This window comes from Melitaea cinxia, chromosome 20 (genome assembly GCF_905220565.1).
Source record: "Melitaea cinxia chromosome 20, ilMelCinx1.1, whole genome shotgun sequence".
Classification (NCBI taxonomy): Eukaryota; Metazoa; Arthropoda; class Insecta; order Lepidoptera; family Nymphalidae; genus Melitaea; species Melitaea cinxia.
The window spans coordinates 10,679,740-10,704,106 of record NC_059413.1 but is presented as its reverse complement, the minus strand read 5'-3'; the positions used below and the strand labels follow the sequence as shown (position 1 = coordinate 10,704,106).

The following is a 24,367-nucleotide window of genomic DNA, read 5'->3' as shown; positions in this document are numbered from 1 at the left end:
CATAGTACTCGTAATTTTCTAAAAATAATTGTTTCAACTTATATTTCCTGCTCCGACATGGAGAAAGAGGCCTATAGTAGGCCTAGCAGTGGGATGTCACAGACTGCATCGTTATATTTCTTAAAAAATAGGATTTGTTTTATTGTAAATTTCTTTTACTAGTAAGTTACCCGTATAGGCATTGTACGGGTTTTCAATACACCTACGTGAATACATTAAACCCACAATAATATCCACCTAGGTCGCGACGAAGCGGTTTGTTATCACGCTGTTTTCGTTTGCTGTGAATTTCTAAGATAATTAATTCCCTTAATCAGTATTAAATGATTTAGATTACATTAGTAAGTTGATACGGATAAAAATACTGTATCTGCTTATGCAGCTTACCTATTGCCGTAGTGTGTGTAAAAAAAATTACAAAGTTGAATCAGCATAATAAGCTAATCTTAAAAATAGACACATTTTTATATACCTATTATATAAAAAAGGTATAAATCTATTTCACATTGTTTAGCTGTTTTGAAGGGAACAAGGAAGCGCTTTCCATCAAATCTTCCAGGTCGCTTGATTTAACTGCTTAACAATTATAGTCATATTTCGAGTAATTTACATGAAAATTACCAAGATAACCTGAAAATCCTTTAAGCAATATATGTGGGGATTTTGATTTTAAATAATAAGATCATAATTTTTTTTCAAAAACACCTGGCGAACTTTGTATTGTTTATTTATGATTTTTTAAATTAATTTTTCTTTTATATAAACCAATTCCTGGCAATAAAAAATTATGTGGTGTCATGGGACACCAGGTAGGAACGAAGTTCCTTCGGATAATATAGAAGCAACACATTTTTAGTCTCTAATTTTTGTCTGTCTGTCTGTCTTTCTGTTGGCTTATTTTCGGAGCGGCTGAACCGATTTTTATGGGATAGTCATTAGAAGGCAATGAAGGTTGGTGGGCAAAACATAGGCTCCTTTTTATCCCAAAATTTCCGCTAAATCGGGGTTTTACGCGGGAAAAACCATGTTTACCGTGTCCGAGTACCTAACGTCTAGATAGATATGAAATACCCAAACATTTTTTATTAAATACGATAGTTTTTTGCGATCAAATTCTTTTTGTTTAGATAATTGTGTTGAATTTTTATGGGACAATCATTAGAAGATATAGAGATATAGTGATGAAGGTTATAGGCAACTACTTTCCTCAAATTAACGCGGGTGAAACCGCGGTGCACAGCTAGTCTTATATATAAAATTCGCGTGGTGTGTCTCTATAATCTATTTTTCATACCCCTAAGTTATAAGAGGGGGGTGGGGATAAGGGAGTTAATAAAATATATAGCAAAACAACTTTTTTTCTTTAATTTTGTTGATTGGTTTTTAATTAAGTACATAAAAGTATTTAGGAAATTTAGTATTTTAAAAAATAACAAATACCGTAAAATAAAATAAATCAAACAAAAATATATAATAATAATTCAAACTATTAAGTGAGATAAAAACATGCATCTTTATTTATTTTTGTCGACAGTATAAAATTACAAAAATCCGTAGCGTGCATTCCATATAGGCAGAAATACCTTGTCATGTTACTAAAAATGATATATAAAACATGAATATTACATAATTTTGAAAAAGACATGAACCATAATTCAATTTAAATCAGCTTCAATTGAAAAACCCGCCGTCATACCTATATGCGACATCAGTGCTTCGCGCGAATCGACGACGGGCCTTTTATGAAACTTCTGCCTACAATCGCTAACAAAATGTTAGCAATGACAGGACATTATCATAATCAATATAAAATTGTAGGATTATAATCCTAAAATTTTATAATGTCGCGCGTCATATGGAATACGAACAAAGTATTGTGTTTTTAACATTGGTCGGTTTAATAATGACAGTAGGCACAGACTAAGAATAACCTGTCAAATCAAATTGTCTTGAATTCGATAGCGTTTTTACCAATAATTATGATTTTTCACACAGTTGTATAATCGTAACATTCCACAGAGTAATTTCGTAACACTAGTAATTCGCTTTGAATTTTTCGTTTGCGCATTCTTGTTATTAGTGAAAATATTTATATATTAGTGATGAATAAGTTTACGTGTGAAATATGTAACGGAGATGTGTGTTTGATGAAAGTAAATAATGCATCCAAATTCAATACGTTCGATTTTACGGATAAATTAAAAAATCTTCAGGCGTATCGATTTAACATATAAATAACAATGACGTTATAATTTTTCATTTATTAATAAATAAACAAGTACTTTCATTAAGCATACAATTTCGTAACTAATTAATAGTGTTATTTGGTGTCAGCGTCTTTGGTGCGACAAAGTTAGTACTGCGGTCACCAACCCGCCTGCCCAGCGTGGTGACTATGGGCAAAACACATGAGTTCACGTTATTTTTGGCGTAAACTTGTGGAGGCCTATGTCCAGCAGTGGACTGTATAGGCTGTAATGATTGATGATTGATAATAGTGTTGTCAATGATTTGCTATGTTTAACACAAACGAAATTATCAGATTTCATTATTTGCCGGCCTTATGAGGTCACAGTCTATCCAGTAATTGATTTGTTTGATAAGTATCAGTTGGTTGCTGTAGGTGTATTTGTATGTCTGCATTATAATAAAAAATGCACTTTACGTGTCCAATAATTTACTTGTCTGTTCTGGAAATTATCTAAAAGCTCTATTCAAAACAAAATTGGAATAAATTAGGAAAAAATTATCGACACTGTCATAAATGTCCATACTTGGTTGGTTGGTCTAAAATATTATTAGTTTGTTGATTTCTTTTTCATTGCTGGAACTCTTTTTGACGCTGTGCATTAGTTTGGAACTTTCTCGGTTCTAAAAATTATTCAACGTTATAATATAATTATTAATATTATAATAGTATAAATAAAATAAATAATTTACCTATTGAGAGTGCAGAATACATATTATGTACACATTTACCTACATTATTATGAACACATTACATTATAGTAATCCCTCCTTATTACGAATGCAGTACTTGCAAAATAGTGATTTGGAGATAAGTGCGATAAACATATTTCTTAATCTTATTATCACAATCAAATTTTTGTTTTTTAATTCGCATTTATAATCAATCAATCTACAAAACTTGTTTCAGAATCATTTTTATTATAGTTTTTAAATATATTATCATAATTAAATTATTAAATTATTTTATTGTATTTTTAATTTATTGTTTTAAAATATATTATTATAATTTTTATTATTTATAAATATATCATTTTTATTTTTTAAATATAAACCTTTACTTAACAAGTTTTCGTTCTTTTGAAATATACAATCTCAACAAACAACTATTTAAAATATTTTTATAGAAACATAAATTAAATTTAAAAAAATGGTCGATAACTAATCAGCGCAGATTAAATTGTTAAATTTTGTTTGTTTTTTTTTTATGTCGACCAAAAAAAATGTTTACAAAATATTATAAAAATCAATCTTTTATAGTAGAGTTTATTGTAAAGGTTTTATTTTATATTATGAATATTTTTGAATATAAATTTCACCTTGAACATTTTAAATGCTATCCCATTTGATATAAATTAACTTTGGCTTTTATAAACGAATTCGAGTCGCGTGTCGCTTGCGCTTACGAGCGGACGGTTGCGAAGATGAGTCATAAGGCGAAAGATAGTGGTGAACAAATAACTACAACAGTTAAATGCAATTCGTGTAATATAGTTATTAGTGAAGTCCTTGCATTTGTCTGTAATAAAAAAGACGTAATGGACGAGGACAGTATATGTCGAATCTGCGAAACAGCGTTTTCGGAGAGTGAAATAACAGTCGCAAAGAATTTACTTTTTGATTCTATCGCGAACAGCAAAAAGAAGGTAAGGAAACGGAAAGGAAAAGTGGTGAGGGACATAGCGGACATTATTTGTTGTCTTAAAGAAAGCGATCCTGAGATAGTTCCCGTCTTTGTGGCACGGGAATTGCACAAACTACCCCCAGTTCGATCACCTGGACGCTACTCGGATCCTCAAGGACCTTGTCAAGTTGAGACACGACATAGACCGGATTACAGACACTTATGCAACAAAAGAAGAAGTGCTAGAATTAAAACAATAATGTATTGGTGTAAATAATCCGGTCGATTACAACTGTAACACCAACAACGTTATAAATTCTAACCGTGGTGCATGTCTAATAAATAGTTTTGAATTAAATAGTGGGCCAACAGGAATATTTCCTATAATAATAGCAAATGATGTCGTTTACATGAAAGAGGGTAGGGACACAAATTGTACACCGCGACGAAACAAAGAAACAGCTGACGGCGAGCAAAACGTTGAACCCACGATGAATCAGCTGCGATCGCCACGCGCTCCGCACCCCGCGCCTAGCTCGCCCATTGAGCTATCACTGCCGGTTGCGACGCGTAATGTAAACAACGATGCATTAGAACTTGCGGGCGAATCAAATACGGAAACAAAAATTTTAACATCTGTGAAATCGTTTGCTAGCGTAGCCAAGGAAAATGGGAAATCAAAACATGAACTGAAAACGGGTGAGTGGCAGCAAGTACAAAGGAAAAAATATAGAAATCGCTTTACGGGGAATAAAGGAAAAGCGGTTGTTCAGCCAGATAATAACTTTAGAGCTGCGGATATTAGTATTCCTATATACATTTACAATGTATCTAAACAGACGACGGAAGAAGATATTTCAAATTACATTAAAAATAAAACAAGTCTAGATGTTAAGTTACCTAAGTGGAATATGCGGCATGATAAAGCGTATTGTGCTTTTAAAATTTATGTACCGCAATACAAACTTGAAACTTTTTTGTGTGACGACTTTTGGCCAGAAGGAATATCGTTCCGTCGTTTTATTACTTTTCATCGGAACGGAAGAGTGTCAGGAAACAAGCGAGAAATATGTAATAAAATATCGTAATGGAAAACAGTACGCCTATAAAATTAATAAGTTTTAATTGTAAGAGCGTTGTGAGATCTACGGAATGTATTAGAAAGCTCTGCCTCAAGGCAGATATCGTTGCACTCCAAGAGACATGGTTACTGCCACATGACTTGTCCTACCTGGGTACCATCGACGACAGGTTTGCTTTTACCGGGACCTCTGCTGTAGATACGACTGTTGGAGTACTGAGAGGCAGGCCGTACGGTGGAGTGGTTCTGCTATGGAGAAAATCAACGTTCCCGTGTGTCACCGCGTTAACTAGTGCTAGTGTTCGAGTGGCGGCTATTAAAATAGTGCACGGTGATCGATCGAGTTTAGTTGTGTCGGTGTACATGCCTACCGCGAAAGCGGAAAACTTAATCGAATATACGGAGTGTCTTAGTGAAATAAACGCGTTAATAGAAAGCAACGACGTGGAGTCTGTGTATGTGCTTGGGGATTTTAATGCGCACCCGGGTGAGTTATTTTCAAATGAACTATTGAATTTCTGTGTCGAACAGAAGTGGTCGTGTGTGGACATGGAAATACTTCCTCTAGACAGTTATACATTCGTGAGTGATGCGCACGGCTGTCGGCGCTGGCTCGATCACTGCGTGACGACCGACGCGGCCAGACGCTCGATATGTAATGTTGCGATATTGTATGATGTTTACTGGTCTGATCACTTGCCTTTAATTGTTGAGTGTAATTTTCAACTTATAACGCCTAAGTTGACATCCCCCAACTCCAGGGTTAATAAAGTTATTTGGGGGGAAAGAAGCTCAGAACAGACCAGTAAATACTCGAAATTGTGTCAGCATGAACTTAGTAAGATAGTGTTTCCTGCGCATTTTTGCGAATGCGCCGATGGTTTCTGTAGTAACATTGAACATAGACACGATTTAAAACTAATGTATGACAACATAGTGCAAATACTTCGAAAGGCGGCTGTGAACTCCTATGTGGGTCCTACTTTTCGAAAACATAGATCTGTACCGGGATGGAATAAGCATGTCAGTGACGCTCACAGGACGGCAAGTTTATTCTATCAAAATTGGCTTCTTATGGGTAAGCCAAGGGGGGGATCAGTTTATGACGAAATGAGGGAAAGCAGACGGATTTTTAAGTCGAAATTAAAATTGTGTCAGGAAAATGAAAATCAAATAAAGTTAGACATAATAGCACAACTTCACGCGAGTAAAAATTTTAGTAAATTCTGGAAGAATTCAAATAAATTGAATCCAAAGTCAAATAGCCGTCCTGCAAGCGTTGCTGGCTTTCACGATCCCCGTGATATAGCAAACTTTTTTAGACAATATTTCAAGGCTGATCTATTGATCAACTCCGATACTCGGATGCTCAATACTGTGCAACCGAAGTCAATAACCGTTAGATTTTCCGCTAACGATGTAAAGAGGGTCGTAAGTCAGATGGTACGAGGTAAGTCACCCGGTCACGATGGGCTCAGTGTTGAGCATCTGAAGTATGCGGGGCCGGACTTGTCGAGAGTTCTTGCTATGTTTTTTAACTTGTGTATAAGTCACAGTTACCTGCCGGAGGATCTCATGTACACTGTAGTAGTACCCATATTGAAAAATAAAACATGGGATGTATCCGATGTTTCCAACTATAGACCAATTTCACTCGCTACGGTCATAGCTAAGGTACTGGACAGTCTGCTTGATAAGCAGTTAGAGGGGCATATTAAGCTCCAGGACTCTCAATTTGGTTTTAGACCAGGTCTTTCTATAGAGAGTGCCATCCTATGCCTAAAGCAGACTGTACAGTACTATACGGATAGAAAAACTCCAGTGTATGCCTGTTTTCTGGATTTATCTAAGGCTTTTGATACAATAAGATATGATGTACTCTGGACAAAATTAAGGGAGGAGACTGATGTACCCTGCGAGGTTGCATCTGTCCTGGAATACTGGTACTACAACCAACGGAATGTTGTGAAGTGGGCGGGCACGCACTCAGAAATGTACGGGTTGGAGTGTGGGGTGAGACAAGGGGGCTTGACCTCGCCTCGTTTATTTAACCTGTATATGAACGGATTACTTGGTGAGCTTAGAAACAGCAACATTGGCTGTCATGTGGGGGGCATCTGTGTAAATAACATCAGTTACGCTGATGATATGGTACTGTTAAGCCCATCAATAGGTGCACTGCGCAAATTAATGCGGATTTGTGAAAGGTATGCTGAAGCCCAGGGACTCAGATACAACTCGAAAAAGAGTGAACTCCTAGTGTTTAAAGCCGGCAAGAAAGTCTATACGAATGTGCCACCTTTATATCTTGGAGGTGTTGCTTTAAATAGAGTAGAACGTTTTAAGTATCTGGGTCACTGGGTTTCGAACAACCTCAGCGATGACGAGGATTTGGAGCGAGAGCGCAGGGCGCTGGCCGTGCGCTGCAACATGCTGGCTCGAAGGTTTGCAAGGTGTACTGATAGTGTGAAGGTAACTCTGTTTAAGGCATATTGCCAGTCCTTCTACACCTGCAGCCTTTGGGTCAGGTATACGCAGCGTGCGTACAACGCTCTGAGAGTCCTCCGAAATGTTTACTACGAGGCGCGTTGATAGCTTTTATGCCATTATTCGTAAGAGGTGTGCATCCATACTCCGGAGGCTACGAACCAGCTCGAACGGCATTCTGAGTACACTGGCGGACCGCTGGGACTCGGCAATACTGCGCCACTGGATACGGCTGCATTCAAACTGACGGGGGTTGTGTCCAGATAGCTATTACTTTTGCTTTTTATTGATTTTATTTGTTATTTGATATTTTTATTTGCTTCTATATATATTTATATTGATTTATTAACATTAGATATAAGTTATTTTTGTAATACTAACATTAAGATATGGACTATGTCTGAAACAAAATAAATAAATTAAAAAAAAAAAAATAAAGATGCTCGATTATAATTTTTTTTTCATAATTCTCTACCTCTGCTAATTCTTAACAATAATATTCAATATATTATAAGGTTTTAAAATAATTTCAACAACATTTGAATATAAAATGATTTTTACTCTCATCTATGGCTTATTAGTATTATTCATTCATTTGCTCTTTGTGTCACTTTACTAAATTACACTATTTACTCTAGTTTTCTGTGGTCGGAAGTACGCCATATTTGTTTACCATTTAGGAGACTTCTAAAAAAATGGACTATACAAATAGACACTACACCCCAACGATAGCTATTTTAATTCATTATTTCATCAAAAAACGCCAAAATTTATAGCTGTTAATGTTAAATGATTTCGGTTTTACATACGTTACATTATACAGTCGTGTTACTGACATTATGTCACTTCCGTTATATATTTTACTTACGGTTTTAGTCTCACATTTTTTTCAGTTGGGTAGCCCAGCAAAATCTCTATCTCCTCCAAACCTGCCGTAAGGAACTTTGTTCCAACAAACACGAATAAATTGTAGATATTTGCATTCAAACGAAAAAAAAATCGACTTTAATTATATTACATCGACAAGTACTACAACACAGGTAGATGAAAATATAGTCAATTAAATACGATTTAATCGAGATAACTCAAAAAGTACTGGTCAGAGAACTGGTCAAATTTAAACACGACATCTGGATTAGATTTAAAAAAAAGATTAGATTACAAAATATGGTGATGTAAAAATAGTCAACTAAATACGCATTATTACAAATAATTCTAAGGTACTCGTCAATTCTAAATCAAATTTTAATTAAACCACGTGACCAGCAGAATCTTTCGTTAAAAAAAAGAACAATGAAAATCGTTACACCGAGTAAAAAGTTATGAAGTAATACATATTAAAAAATACAATCAAAATGAAAAGCTTTTTTTAAAGGCGACTAAAAAAAATCTAATTCAAATCAAATTTTTGGCTCGAACTTGTGTAGGCCTATGTCCAGCAGTGGACTGCGGTAGGCTAAAGTGATGATATAGATTTCGAAATAGTATGAAAAATATTATTTATTAATATTTGAAGCTAAGTATTGATTATCTTGTGCTTTCAATTTAGATTGTTGGTGTCTGACTACACAAAGCAATGCTGCTATTCTGATGTTAATGTCATCTGAAGTAATAATTTGCGAGTGTGTCGTCTATTAATTAGTTTACCGTTTTGGACAGTTATGTAAATCCACAAATAGAATTGTATCATACTGCTTATCATAATGTATCATCATCATCATCACTTTAGCCCATCGCAGTCCACTGCTGGACATAGGCATCCCCAAGTTCGCGCCACACATCCCGGTCTTCCGCAATCTTCATCCAGCCTACACCGGCAATCTTACGTAGATCGTCGGTCCAACGGGCCGGAGGACCTCCCACAGTGCGTTTGCCAAGACGCGGTCTCCATTCTAGGACCCGTCTACTCCAACGGCCATCGGTCCTGCGACACAGATGACCAGCCCACTGCCACTTCAACTTGCTAATTCTGTGGGCTATGTCGGTTACTTTCGTTCTCTCGCGGATAGTCTCATTTCTAATCCTGTCTTTGAGAGAGACCCCAAGCATAGCCCGTTCCATTGCACGTTGAGCGACTTTAAAGTTGTGGACCAGTCCCTTCGTCAGTGTCCACGTCTCGGCTCCGTATGTTAACACAGGCAGGACGCATTGCTCGAAAATTTTTGTCTTCAAGCATTGCGGAATCTTCGAAGTGAAGACTCGACGGAGTCTGCCAAACGCCGCCCAGCCCAACCGAATCCTCCTATCGGCCTCCTTCTCGAAGTTGTTGCGGCCTAGTTGGATAGTATGGCCTAGGTAAATATAATCCTGAACAACTTCGAGAAGGGTACCATCGACCGATACCGGTATCGGTATGACTTGGTTGTTAAACATAACTTTCGTCTTATCCAAGTTCATACAGAGACCGACATGTCGGGAGGACTCGTTTAGGCCGGCCAGCATTTGGCCTAACTCATCCAGCGTCTCCGCAAAGATGACAATATAATATCATAATGTATATCATCTGTTAAAATAGCGTAATAATAATTTCCCGTGGTGACACTCAAATTTAAAAGTACTAGCTTAAAAACTTTTTCGCTTGCTAATTTGCTATATACTATTGAAATCATATTTCAGATGATATTATGCCTCAAAATAATTATGTGTTAAATTTTTGTATAAAATGAATCAATATAAAAAGAAAAAGATGCATGACATAATTACGTTTAATATTTCTTCAACTAAATAATATTAATAAATAATTATAACAACAAGAGTATCTTTCTGCTATTTACCGTCAAAACATTGTTCTTAGAATAAAATTGTATCTCTCATTTCTTTAAAATAAACTATATTGTTATTTTTTTTTTTGCTCGTTTTTAGTGTAGGCCATTACTGATTTATTGCAACCTAATTGTTTGTTACTATTTAATATCATTTTTATAAGGAATGACGTGTTCTTCTGTAATTTGTAGTACATAGTAATATTGAAGAGTTATATGTCAAGTTCTAGAATTGTTTGTTTTGTTTGTCTCGGAGAGCACGTTAAGCCGTCGGTCCCAGGTGTTTTCATCTACGCCTGATAGCAATCGATACTCATAGTAGGGCCATATCAGAAGGGAAATATATGCACTAACCCGCATTGGAGCAGCGTGGTTGATTAAGCTCTGATACTTCTCCTACATGGGGAAAGAGACCTATGGGATATTACAGGCTGAAGCGTAACTTTTGTTATTAAGTAGTTCACCTAATAGAAATAAAAGTAAAACAATTTTGTATAATTTTGCTAGAATAATAAGATAGTAGATTGAAAACACTCTCACAACTTATTTTTATTCTAATCATTGGAGTAATATAATAATTAAGAGATAAGCGAATTAGTATAAAAGTAGAAAATATTGATACAAATTTCGATATCCTTCAAATGCTAAAATAATGTAAGTAGTCAATGTTTAATTTTTAAAGTAATTATTCGATAGTGAAATTAATGTCACGTTATTTTTGGCGTAAACTTGTGGAGGCCTATGTCCAGCAGTGGATTGTATAGGCTGTAATGAATGAAATTAATGTTATACGATATAAATGTAACGTCAATATACATAAATATTAAAAACGAATATAATTTTTTTAAAATAACTTTACATTTAGTGCATAATACCTAATAAGGTGTTAGTATCAACGAAAAATAAACTGTAAACTGAAAAGTAATGTTGAACAATTTTCTTTCAGATACTAGTATGTTTTTTCAAGGTTTTATATTGTACGCTTGCGTTGCATTTGTATCAGCTGATCAACGAGCGTCGCGCTTAGTAGCGACAACGCAAGGAATAGTTCGAGGTTATCAAGCACCTGAGGGACACTATGAATTTTTAGGAATACCCTACGCTACGGCACCGACAGGACCCAATAAATATAGGGTTAGTACGTTTACTAATTGTGCATTTTTTATTCGCCATGAATATTGTGGTCACATGATCATCATCACCATCATCATCACTTCAGCCTATCGCAGTACACTGCTGGATACAGACCTCTACAAGTTCTCTCCAAAAATAGCGTGAACTCATGTATGTTGCTCATAAATCACCACATTGGGCAGGCGGGTTGGTGACCGCAGCGCTGGCTTTGTCACATCGAAGACGCTGCTGCCCGTCTTAGGTCTGTGTTTTCAAAGGCAGGATGGTTATTCCGCCATCGGTCGGCTTTATAAGTTCCAAGGTGGTAGTGGAACTGTGTTATGCCTTAGTCGCCTTCTACTACACCCACGGGAAAAGAGGGGGGTGGCTATATTATTTATTGCCGTAACCACACATCAGTATCACATGATATTAAATTTTATTTTCACTACAAAATAGTTTTATCATACCTCTAATCCTAAATCGTAATATTAATAATTGATAACATTAGAAAGTATTAATTGTTATTGTAATTTGTATTTTTTGGTTTAATTTTAGCCACCTCTACCAGCGCCAACATGGATTCAACCTTTTGAAGCAGTACAGAGTAATATTACATGTATTTTGAGTACAGGCCCAAACTGTCTAGTAACCAATATTTACGTGCCGGACACGTGGGAAAGAAATCTTCCCGTCGTTGTTCATATCCACGGTGGAGCTTTTGCATTTGCTTTTGGTAATTTCTGGACAGCAAAGAATTTCGTACGAAATAAAAATGTAATTGTTGTAAACTTTAACTACCGTATTGGCGCCAGAGGCTTTGTATGTCTTGGAACAAAAGACATACCAGGTAATGCTGGTATGAAAGATCAGGTAGCTTTGCTACGATGGGTGCAAAGAAATATTGCGAACTTTGGTGGAAATCCAAAAGATGTCACTGTACATGGATGGAGCGCTGGTGCCGCATCAGCAGACCTGCTCTTAGTCTCAAAAATTGCAAGGGGTTTGTTTCACAAGGTTATTATTGACAGTGGATCTAATACTGCTTCATTCAGTGTACAAGTAGACCCATTAACTAATGCAAAAAGGATTGCGAGACACTTAAATTTTCACAATGTAGATAATATAATGGCTTTGGAAGAGTTTTATAAAACTGCGAGTGATGAATTGTTACGAACTGCTACAGCTCAAAGAAGTCCCAATGCTTCTACAATATATGCGCCGTGTATTGAAAGCGATATAGGTGAAGAAATGTTTCTTGATGATGCGCCAATAAATATTTTAACAAGAGGAGATTTTCCGAAAATGCCCATGTTGATTGGCATTGCAGAAATGGAAGGTATTTTCCGTCTACATACTTTTCAAATTTGGCGTGAGAGGATGAACAATAAATTTTCAGATTTTCTTCCTGAAGATTTAGCATTTCCCAGTGAATTAGTAGGGGATATTATAGCCTTGCAAGTAAAACAATTCTATTTTGGAAACAAACCAGTGAATGAAGAAACTATTTTGGGTTTCGTTAATTATTTTACTGATTCTATGTTTGGTTATGGTACAGCTAAAGGGGTAAAACTACAATTAGAGGCTGGTAATAATCAGGTATACTTATACGAATACTCCTATAGCGATGAACATGACTCTTTTATTCCCTACACAAACGTTCGTGGTGCCAGTCATTGCGCTCAAACTGACTCGGTTTTGGATGAACATAACGAAGAACAATTTATACTTGATCGACGAATGATGAAAGCGGTCATGAGAGACTTATATTTTAACTTTATCAAGACAGGGTAAGAATCTAAACCACTATTTTTATGACTAGGCATCACTATGTTAAAAATGCAATATGTAGTGCAAGGCTTAACTTTTTACAAAAGGAAAGAAAAAGGAGAAATTTTTTTTGTCCCTTATTTTTTTTAGATCCGATCCAAATATAGTTTTATTTTAAATAAACTATCACTACCGAATTATGTAGTGTTAGCCCGAAATTGATTATTTTTGTAATTATATTTATTTTTTTATTTTTTTTAAAGATGTATGTTTTCTATCTTCGTAGTTTATGTACTGCAAATAATACTATTTTTTAATATACGACAAAGGCGGCAAATAGGCGATAATAAGGCCCATCTGATAGTAATCGGTTACCGTAGCTTATAGACGCCTGCAACTCCAAAATTATCGCAAGCGCGTTACTAACCCTACCCCCGAACATCTCCAGGATCTCTGGCTACCTTTTTCACCACAGGAACACAACACCACTTGACAGGAGTATTATTAAGCTGTGATCTGTAAGGTTCTATCATTATGTAATGTTGAGGTACTTCCCCACACGGTCTGCTCCGGATTTTGTTCAGGATATTTTCTGCTGTACCTAACGTTAATGTGATTTTCACTATTTTCAGGCAACCAGTTCCTGACGGTTCACTTTATCCAGCATGGCCACCAGTTCAACGCGATCGATCTCCATACATGTCACTAAACAGAACTCTTACCTTACGACAATCGTTCCTAAAAAGCCGATATGATTTGTGGGATGAAATTTATAGTAGATATTATCATATTCCAGTTCCGCCTTCTGTATCATAAGTGTTTGATTTATTTTAAAAAAATATTTTTATTAATAAATGTCATTGTACACTTAAGTACTTAAACTATTTATTTTTTTATGTTTCCTAATATCCATTACATGTATATTGTACACCCCTACCCTCTTATTTATAGTTCTTTATTAATTTTCCATGTGCACAAAAATTTACCCAAGAAATAATAAATGAATAACTACTCTTTATATTACATACTTTCAATAAAGCAAATGAGAAAATTATCATTTATATTGCCACTGTTTCTATCTTTATAGCAAATAGATACAAAATTTCATGAACCCGGTTGATAGAATCATCAAACATAGGCGGTACTACACCACGAGGCTATGTAAACTTTTGTTTATGTGAATAAACATAATTGTATTTGCTCGCAAACGACAAAAAACCGTCTTCAATTTACATAAAAAAGGAATATTTACAACATAGGCACAAACACACACAACACAAAAAATTAAATACTCATTATTGCGGATATCTCAAAAATTACTAGTCAAACTCAATCAAATTGGACTTGGATTGGGACTACATGAGAAGCAGCAACTTTTGATAAATAAAAAAATAATAAATATCAAAATCGTGTATACATGTACTTCGTTTATTACAATACAGATTACAGGTCTAACATTTTTTAAATAAATTTGCTGTAATGCTACATGGTGTATGCATACATTGCTTGTTCATGTACGTTTTAGTACTTTACTTCAGATCAGCAATTCTGCAATTCTACTTAATTATGTCTAAAGTAATATTATATACTTTATAGCACTAAAAAAAAGAATTTACAGAAAATTAGACGTATAGCTGATGGCAAAGGTGGACTTGTTCCTAGAAGAGATCTCTTCCAATCAATCAATGGTCATGAGAGAGAGTGTCATATAGCGGGGGACACAGTGCAAGAAATAACATCGTAAAGAAAATAGTTAAATAACTGTAATATATTACAAACTTATAAGTATAAATACATACACACATACATATCATACAGATATATATATATACATACCATACATGTATCTATATATATCATACATACATAGATACATACACACATACACATACAAATACATAACATAATAGTCAAGGTAATTATATACTTATATGGCCTATTTCCAGCACCGGGATATTACAGGCTGAATCCTATCATAATCGTAAGTTAAGAAGTACAATTTCTCATATTCTCACTGTGCGTTCGTTATTTAATCTGAGACTTCTTGAAATTTTTGCTGTGAGTTGGTACGATCTTAGGTGATAAATTAAAGACCATTGTTTGTATTACGAGTAGATTGAACCACTAACAGAATTTAAAAGAAAAACCAAAACGTCCTTTTGACATGGGCTTCATCACTTCAGCCTATGGCAGTCCACTGCTGGACACAGGCCTCCCCAAGTTCGCGCCAGACATCCCGGTTTTCCGCAATCCTCATCCAGCCTACACCGGCAATCTTACGTTTTGTTACTATTCACACACATAGTCACAGTTGTTACGACATGGGCTTAGTTTTTTTTTTATATACTTAGTTGCTAACTTCATAGTTCTTACGATGATATCATCAGTCATGAATTACAGTCAATGTCGGATATTCAGCATAGAAAAACGCAACCATTATGGGCACTTAGCTCTTAAACTAAATAACAATAATTAATTCTATATATAACAGAAGTGCAGTTGGACTAACAGCACATCTCGTTGAGCACACCGCAACAATGGACACCTAGTAAAGGTTTGAGGTTAGTAAATTTCATTTCAATTTACTTTAAATTAATTACTGACTGAATTAGCTGCTACCGTTTTTAGCAGATTAAAAAAAGAGTTGGTTTTCAATTTGATTGTATTTTTTATGTGTGTCAGTTCATAGCTTTTCACTAGGTGTACCGATTTTTAAGATCTTTTCTTAATCGAAAGCTGATGATAGTTGTGTGGTCTTCTTTGAATTTGAACAAGACTGGACGAGTATTTTTTGAGTTAAACAACGCGTATTTTATTTGACAGTTTTTCAACTACCTACATTGTACTTATCCATGTTAATTGAAATCGGCTTTTCTTTTGTTGTCGAGCAAACATAGTTATGACATATTTATATTTTATTTATACATATTGACATATTTATATAATATATTATTTCAAAAGTAACAATACCATTAAACCCTTATTAGGTTTGACTTCTCATATTTATATTCGAAGTTCTATATTTTAAACTTACAACAAGAAAAGAAATATATTAAAATATTTATATATGCTACAATCTAGAAGTCACTATTGTTCCCAATATTAAGTAAAGGAATACAAATCAAAATATAAATAAACGACAATTATGCAGTATATGGGGTAGGATAACAAAACATTTAAGAGATGTAAGTATAATGTTTGTGTGTACATGTTCAATACCGTATATACTTATAATATTTTTATAAATGTTCCTAAAACAAAACAATATTTATTTCTTAACGTAAAATTATAAAAATCCTATTTATCATTATTATTTACTGATTATTACGATAACGCTCTTAAGATACGATAAATGTATGAATGTCGATTATGAGTTACAGTTGCGGTCCATAATTATTTGTAAATATTCCTTGTATTTTCCCGACTAGAAAAAAGGTCAAGCTCAACCAGATCATGTATCTGGACCGGATCAGGATAGAATGAGGCATGCCAGATCCGGCAAGCTCTATCAGATAGATAACAGCCGAACGATAAAAATAAAATTTTATTAATATAAACACACCGGCATATTTAGCGGAACACAAAATAGGTCCTTAATAAAAAAAAAATATGGTTTTATTTTAAAATCTACTTACTACACTTCTTTTGTTATTTAAAGTTTCATTTGTTTTTCTTAAAATGAGATCACATTAAGAACAGATTTTGCGAGTAAAAGCTATTTGTGAAAAATAGTACATTTTTGAACTTTTCATGTAACCGGGAAAAGTGAAAATTAATATTAAAATAGCAATTAAATTAGAAATGCTGTGTAGTTACGGCACTAAAGAATTTAGCCACCCCCTCTCTTCCCGTGGGTGTCGTAAGAGGCGACTAAGGGATGACAAGGTTCCGCAACCACCTTGGAACTTAAGAAGCCGACCGATGGCGAGATAACCATCCAACTGCTGGCTTTGAAATATACAGGCCGAAGACGGGCAGCAGCGTCTTCGGTGCGACAAAGCCAGTACTTCGGTCACCAACCCGTCTGCCCCGCGTGGTGACTATGGGAAAAACACATGGGATCACGTTATTTTTGGCGTAAACTTGTGGAGGCCTATGTCCAGCAGTGGACTGTATAGGCTGTGGTGATGAATTAAATTAGAAAAATGTGATTAATATCGCGTATTTCCTCCACGTGCTCTTATTAAAGTTTCTACCCGTCTAGGCATACTGAGAATGATGTTATCGGTGGTCTCCTGGGATAGTCTTCGACATTCCTCAACTACGGCGATTCGCAGTTCACCCACGTTGGCAGGAGCTGGAATTTTGGACTTAACTTTTCTTTTCAGCAAGTCCCAAACGTGCTCTATTGGGTTCATATCTGGTGATCTCGCCGGCCACTCCATAACAGTGATATTCATATCATTAAGGTAAGCTTGAGTTACCCGAGCGGTATGCGGCCGAGCATTATCTGCATAAAAACAAAATCGTCACCGATGAATGGGGCAAACGGTACGACATTTTCTTCTAAAACTTCTCTGATATAGCGGTCTGCAGTCAGACTCCCTCTGTCAATCACTACCAAGTCTGTGCGAGCTCCCAAACAAATGCCCGCCCAAACCATTATTGATCCACCACCGTATGCAACTGTAGTTTCAAAATTTGTCTGAATGTATCGTTCGCCTTTGCGTCTGTATATTCTTCGCCTGCCGTCAATTTGATTTAAGAGAATTCTGCACTCATCACTAAACAATACCTTACTCCATTGGTCCGCGTTCCAAAGTCGATGTTCCTGAGCAAAAGTTAACCTGTTTCTACGATGATTTACCTCGAGCTTTGGAGCTTTGCGGGCGCAAATGAACCCAAACCAGCTTCTTCAAACCTTCTTCGTACCGTACACTCACTTACGGTTACACCCCGCACTGCTTCTATCTAATGTCTGGCTTGGACGGCTGTCAAACGGGGGTTCCTACGTACAGGAAGCCGAATGAAACGATCATCCCTACTCGAAGTGTGTCTTTTTCTGCCTTGTCCTGCTCTTCCACATAAGTACCGGTCTCCCTGAACAGTTGGATACTGCGAGGGGTCGTTGAAACTGGTCGACGAAGATCTCTGGATATCACTCTGTAGGTTTGACCATTTCTTCGCATTTCGAGTGCCCTGGCAATCTCCATTGGGGCTAAGTCAGGCATAATTCAGTCCTCAACTCCAAAAAGATACGCAATTAAAAAAAAAACTAACAAAAAACAGTATTTCAATGAAATTTTAAATCAAACTCAGAAGGAAGAAATACTCGAAGTTCGCTCCAGATAAGGTGTATTTGAATAAAATTAAAACAATTGCATAAAATGTGATGTTCAGGTGTTTTCTTAATTTGAAAATATTTCTTTTAAAAATTAAATGACGTATAAACCAGCCAGCAACCTTATATGATACTGATATCAAACCTTTATTTTATGTTCCGCTAAATATGCCGGTGTGTGTATATCTAATAATAAACGTAAAAGTACATACATATTAAACACATATTGAGGGAGGGAATCGTAACCACAACATTCGGAGCAGACTGCGAACTGTACGAAAGGGTTCATCATTTAATATATTTGTTAATATTTTTATCCGTTATCTAAAGTAATAATTACACTATTTTGGTAGTAATATAGTATTATTCTTTTCTCGTATTAGTATAGTATCATTCTCTTCTCTTCCCGTATGTGTCATAAGAGGTGACTAAGGGATAACACAATTCCACTACCACCTTGGAACTTAAAAAGCCGACCGATGACGGGATAACCACCCAACTGCTGGCTTTCAAATACATAGGCCGAAGACGGGCAGCAGTATCTCGGTGATAAAACACACGAGTTCTCGCCATGTTGTTTGGCGTGAACTTGAGGAGGCCTATTCACCATATGTCCATCAGTGGACTGCGATAGACTGAATTGATCATGATGTGATGATAGTATTATGTTGTCAGAACAAATATTCACATCAAAGATGTACTTGACAAAAATTTGAACTTGTTTGCCGTACTAATTATTTAATTTTACACCTTCGCTCCTCATCTTGCCGGTCTTAATTATTAATGATAACGCGTTAAGTTATCAGATTATTTGATTTTTGTATCAATTCCATTAATATAGACGTACTAGAAAGTATGACATACTTTCTATTATTACATATTTTGAGCGATTGCCGTAGTTTATAAACGCCTGCAACATCAGAAGCAGCGCAAGCGCGTTGCCGACCCTATCCCCCCCCCCCAGGAGCTCTGGTCACCTTACTCACCAACAGGAACACAATACTGCTTAAAAACAGTATTATTTAGCTGTGGTCTTCTGTAAGGTCGAAGTACTACCCCAGTCGGGCTGCTCCATATTTTGAGCAGGAAATTTCCTACTGTGCCCTGCCTCAGTTAAAATCTCTCAATCATTTCTTTAAGAGTTCGTAAAAGTATTATGTTCAAAAAAGTAAGAGAATCTACTATACTATCTACTATACTACGTATTTGTTTATTTTTTTAAAAATAATTTTCAATACGCCTCAAAAAAAAAAAAAAAAACATTTACATTCTATTACAACGCAACACATTTTTCCATATATTTAATCTTCATATTTGTTGCTTTTGTCATTTAACTCAATTTTATTATATAAACCTTTTTGTAATGACTTAAAAAAACCACAAAAATATATTTCTAAATATAGTGAAAATATTTCTTTTGTTAAACTTATACAATGAGATTCGAAACTGGAAAACTTCCAAAGCTAAATTACATTTTATCCAGTGTATAAATATTGATGCAATCTCGCTAGATTGTAATTATTCGGAGTAATCAATTTATTTCGTTAGGGGCTCGGTAATTCATTGCTAAGACGCTTCGTTTTAATTAAACAAACAATTCTCTTAATTAAATTAATATATGTATTATTTATAAGGGATAAGCTAATAATATTGATGTAAAATATGTACGTACTGGAATCAATAATATGCGTGTTACTCAATATTCACTAGTTTTTCATATAATAGCTACAAAAAAAAACAAAAAAAATATAAACTGCTATATTATAAGTAAATCAACTTTTATTTCATAACTCGTAACAATCAAATTACCGGTCGGTGGACTCACGTCTCTGTTGGAGACATTAAGTTAGTCTAACTTAAACAATGATGTTGCTAAATAATGCCTATCGTGATTTAAAAAATAGCACGTTTTGTAAATAATGGACATGGGTTTCAAAAGCCCGTGGATGTATATTAATTATATATATATATATATATAAAACATTCAAATCACGAAGTTAATATTTAGTACTATTTGTGTGTGAGTTGAAACGTTATTTCAAAATGTTAAATTTATTTTCAAAAACTACAAAACACTGAAACCTATAACTAAACAAATAATAATAGCATAAAAGTCATAACTTTTGATTGAAGATCCAATTGATGTACCCATAACAATATTTGAAGATGTAAAGATAAGCTAAAGTTTAAGTTTTCGAAGCAATAAATTTGTTTTGTAACGAGCTCAGTAAGTCACAGTTAAGACGGCTTAGTTTTAATTAAAGAAAGGATTCTCGTCGGGAGATAAGTTTATTCAATTAATCAAGTAAAAATAATGAACTAATTATACAATTAGTTCATTATTTTAAAATTATTTTATTAAAATTGTTTATAGACCAAACCATTTTTGCTCTAAACTATATAAAGTTCCTGGTATAAAAAATAGGGGGAGTTAAATCATGTAAAACAACTGATGCTGACGCTCAGTGAGGCTGAGAGTGACGTTTTACAGCCCTTTTACCGGTTTATGTGAGATATAGGTATAATAATATACCAGTATTTACTGTAGGTACCGATACGAATAGAAAGTGTAAATATATGTTTTGATAAAAAGTATTTTAAATAAGGACTAAGGGATAACAAGGTTCCACAACCACCTTGGAACTTAAGAAGCCGACCGATGGCGGGATAACCATCCAACTGCTGGCTTTGAAATACACAGGCCGAAGACGGGCAGCAGCGTCTTCGGTGCGACAAAGCCAGTACTGCGGTCACCAACCCGCCTGCCCAGCGTGGTGACTATGGGCAAAACACATGAGTTCACGTTATTTTTGGCGTAAACTTGTGGAGGCCTATGTCCAGCAGTGGACTGTATAGGCTGTAATGAATATATGAATGAATTTTAAATAATTTTAAAATATCACGGTAATAGATGATCCTCCATGAGTTAACTCCAAAAAAAAAAAACAATTTAATAGCAATAATGTTTTTTTTTTTTCATACTTTTGACATTATTTATTCAATTTTGTGTTGTTTTTACAGTTCTGGTAAATCCAATTTAATTTTGATCTTCTCTTAGTGATGATCTCAAATATAAGGGTAGAGCATAATCGACTTAGTCTCACTGGATCCACTCAGAGCTTCAGTTGATAAATGATTATTTGCTGAACACTGAAAGTCATTCATCGGGCTGTATTCTACTTTGAACTAGAATAATTGTATCATGATTTCCTTTTACTAATACATAAATCTTATAACACATATATAAAAACGTATAGAACTAGTGAAATTATTAAAATTTCATATGAATATCATTAAAGCCTATTTCGTTGTCGCGCGCGTTTTTTTTTTGTGTCACTAGGTCGGCAAACAAGCGTACGGCTCACCTGATGGTAAGCGATTACCGTAGCTTATAGACGCCTGCAACACCAGAAGCATCGCAAGCGCGTTGCCGACCCAATCCCCAATCCCCCCAGGAGTTCTGGTCACTTTATCAACAGGAACACAATACTGCTTGAAAACAGTGTTATTTTGCTGTGATCTTCAGTAAGGTCGAGGTACTGCCCCAGTCGGGCTGCTCCATATTTTGAGCAGGAAATTTTTGCTGTGCCCTACCTCAGTTAACAAAAAGTTAAAATTAAAAAAATGAGTTAGAGGGAAGTAATAAGAGAATTAGTTTTTTCTAACGCGACGAACTAAAATCTGAGAGAGATAAAAAAATATTTAAGAAATCGTTAGCTATTAAAAGTAACTAGTTCTAGAAAAAGAAAAAAATTTAAATCCAAACCACAACATTGGAAGACATTTGGAAAACGTAATTTATTACAAGTAAATCTGAAGTTAATACAATTAATATTTATAATCTAGGAATAAACATATTGTCCGTTCATCGTAACTTGACGCGTGACTAATTGGTAGCACTGTTTCCTCAGTCGCCATCTTACTTTCAGTTTGATAGCTTGCTGTTTGTGTGCTCTTTTGGTTTATAATAAGTTAATCTGAGTGTTAAAAATGCCGAAGGTGGTAAAAAGTGTTAAAAGACAAACTATTCTTCAAGTTTACGCATTTTGTGAGAAAGAAAAGACTGAGAACAAGCTGATTATTCCATTGCAACAAGTTCGTGCCCGAGTTGCCGCCATGACCGGTATGTTTTATAGGGTTACCAGTTAAAAAGATAATTAGCCCATAGTGGCGAGACATTTTTTTTATTAATTTCTTTAATCTCATTTCATAGATGATACTAAAATTAACAATAATATAATAACCTAACCTATTTGTACCTATTTAAGGAAGTAATTTACCAACTTGAATCGAGGCTCATTTAAGTTTGTCGTGATCTGCATTTTAAGCATATTTGATTACTCGTAAGTAATCAAATATGCTTAAAACGTCGCTTTACTAAAATATTCTAATTTTATAAACTAAGTATCTAGTAAAATAAAATTGCATTATTATTTTTTTTTTTTGATGATTACAGATGTATCCGAATCTACTGTGACCAGGATTTTGAGACAAGAAAGAGAGTCCAGTTCTGTTTCGGGTGTGCCTGGTCCGTCAAAAGTAACGACACCAGGAAAGACGCGACCAAATCGCGATAAGAAGATCAAGATTGATGACTTCGATGCTAGTGCAATTCGACAAAAAATTATGTCATTTTACGCTGTAAGAAAAGAAATCCCTACATTAAACAAATTACTTGTCGAATTACGAGAGGAAATAAATTTTGAAGGTGGGCGTACTACACTATGGAAAATATTAAAACAACTTGGATATAAATATAAAAAGTGTCAATCAAAACGAAAAATGTTAGTGGAGCGAACAGATATAGCTACCTGGCGATTTAATTATTTAAGTGAAATTAAAAAATACCGAGAAGAGGGGCGGACTATAGTTTATTTAGACGAAACTTTTATACATTCGTCATATAGTGTGCAAAAATGTTGACAGTCAGAGTCTGAAGAAGGTGCATTGGTCAGAGATTATGGTATGGGTAGGCGATGGATAATTGCACACGCAGGAACTACAGATGGCTTCATTAATAAAGCATTACTGCTATTCAAATCGCAAACAAAATCATCCGACTACCATGACGACATGAATAGCGATAACTTTATAAAATGGCTGGAAAAACAAGTTTTACCAAACCTGCCACCTAAATGTGTGATTGTGATGGACAATGCCCCATATCATACTGTGCAAACAAATAAAAGCCCTAATATGACAAGCCTCAAAGCAGATATGGTAGAGTGGCTTCAAAACAAGGGGCTGTTGTTTTCACCAAATTTGACAAAAAATGTTTTGTATGAATTAATTAAAAAAAATAAACCAGAGCCTATATATAAAGCCGACGAATTAATAAAATTACATGGTCATGATGTTTTACGACTGCCCCCATATCATGCAGATTTAAATCCGATCGAATTAGTATGGAGTGTAATGAAGAGACGGTTTGCAGAAAAAAATGTGGGCCAGAGGGATGATCAAGTGGAATCACTTATACGAGAATCATTTGGCTCAATAAGCAATGATATTTGGAAAAAAGAGTGCTCTCATGTAATAAAAATTGAAGATGATTACATACTTAAAGATAAAATAATAGACGAAGGAAGCGATCGCTTTTTATTGTGGGTTGGTAGTGAAGAAAGTGATAGTGACAGTGAGCATTCAAGCAACATTGAAGAAGATATGATTCCTTTACACCTTATTGATCATAATTATTATTAAAGTGGTTATTTTTTACCCTGTTTTGTTTAATTTATCCTGAATGCTCCTAGTGATGTATGAATAATTTTAAAGAGTACACTATCACCGAGTTGTGGGAAAAATCCAAAAATTTAAGTAGAGGTTAAACTAATAAAATAGCAAGAATTGTAAATAAGAAATGAAATCTTGTGAATAAATTAGTTTAATCACTACTTAAATTTTTAATTATGTTTCACACACTTAATAAGTCTTGTGTATACTTAAAAGTACGTCAGTAGTAATCGTAGTAACAGTGAATTACGAAATTAATGCCCTTACTT

The 24,367-nt window shown here is 35.0% G+C and overlaps 1 protein-coding gene across 1 annotated transcript; it reads left to right on the top strand.

The window, feature by feature from the left end:
- The first annotated feature begins 22,241 nt into the window (after window positions 1–22,241).
- On the top strand, window positions 22,242–23,387 carry LOC123663439. Its single transcript, XM_045598122.1, has 2 exons — window positions 22,242–22,488; window positions 22,822–23,387. The coding sequence occupies exons 1-2, from the start codon at window positions 22,356–22,358 to the stop codon at window positions 23,286–23,288; spliced, it is 600 nt and encodes a 199-aa protein (XP_045454078.1). The 5' UTR covers window positions 22,242–22,355; the 3' UTR covers window positions 23,289–23,387.
- Window positions 23,388–24,367: the final 980 nt, after the last annotated feature.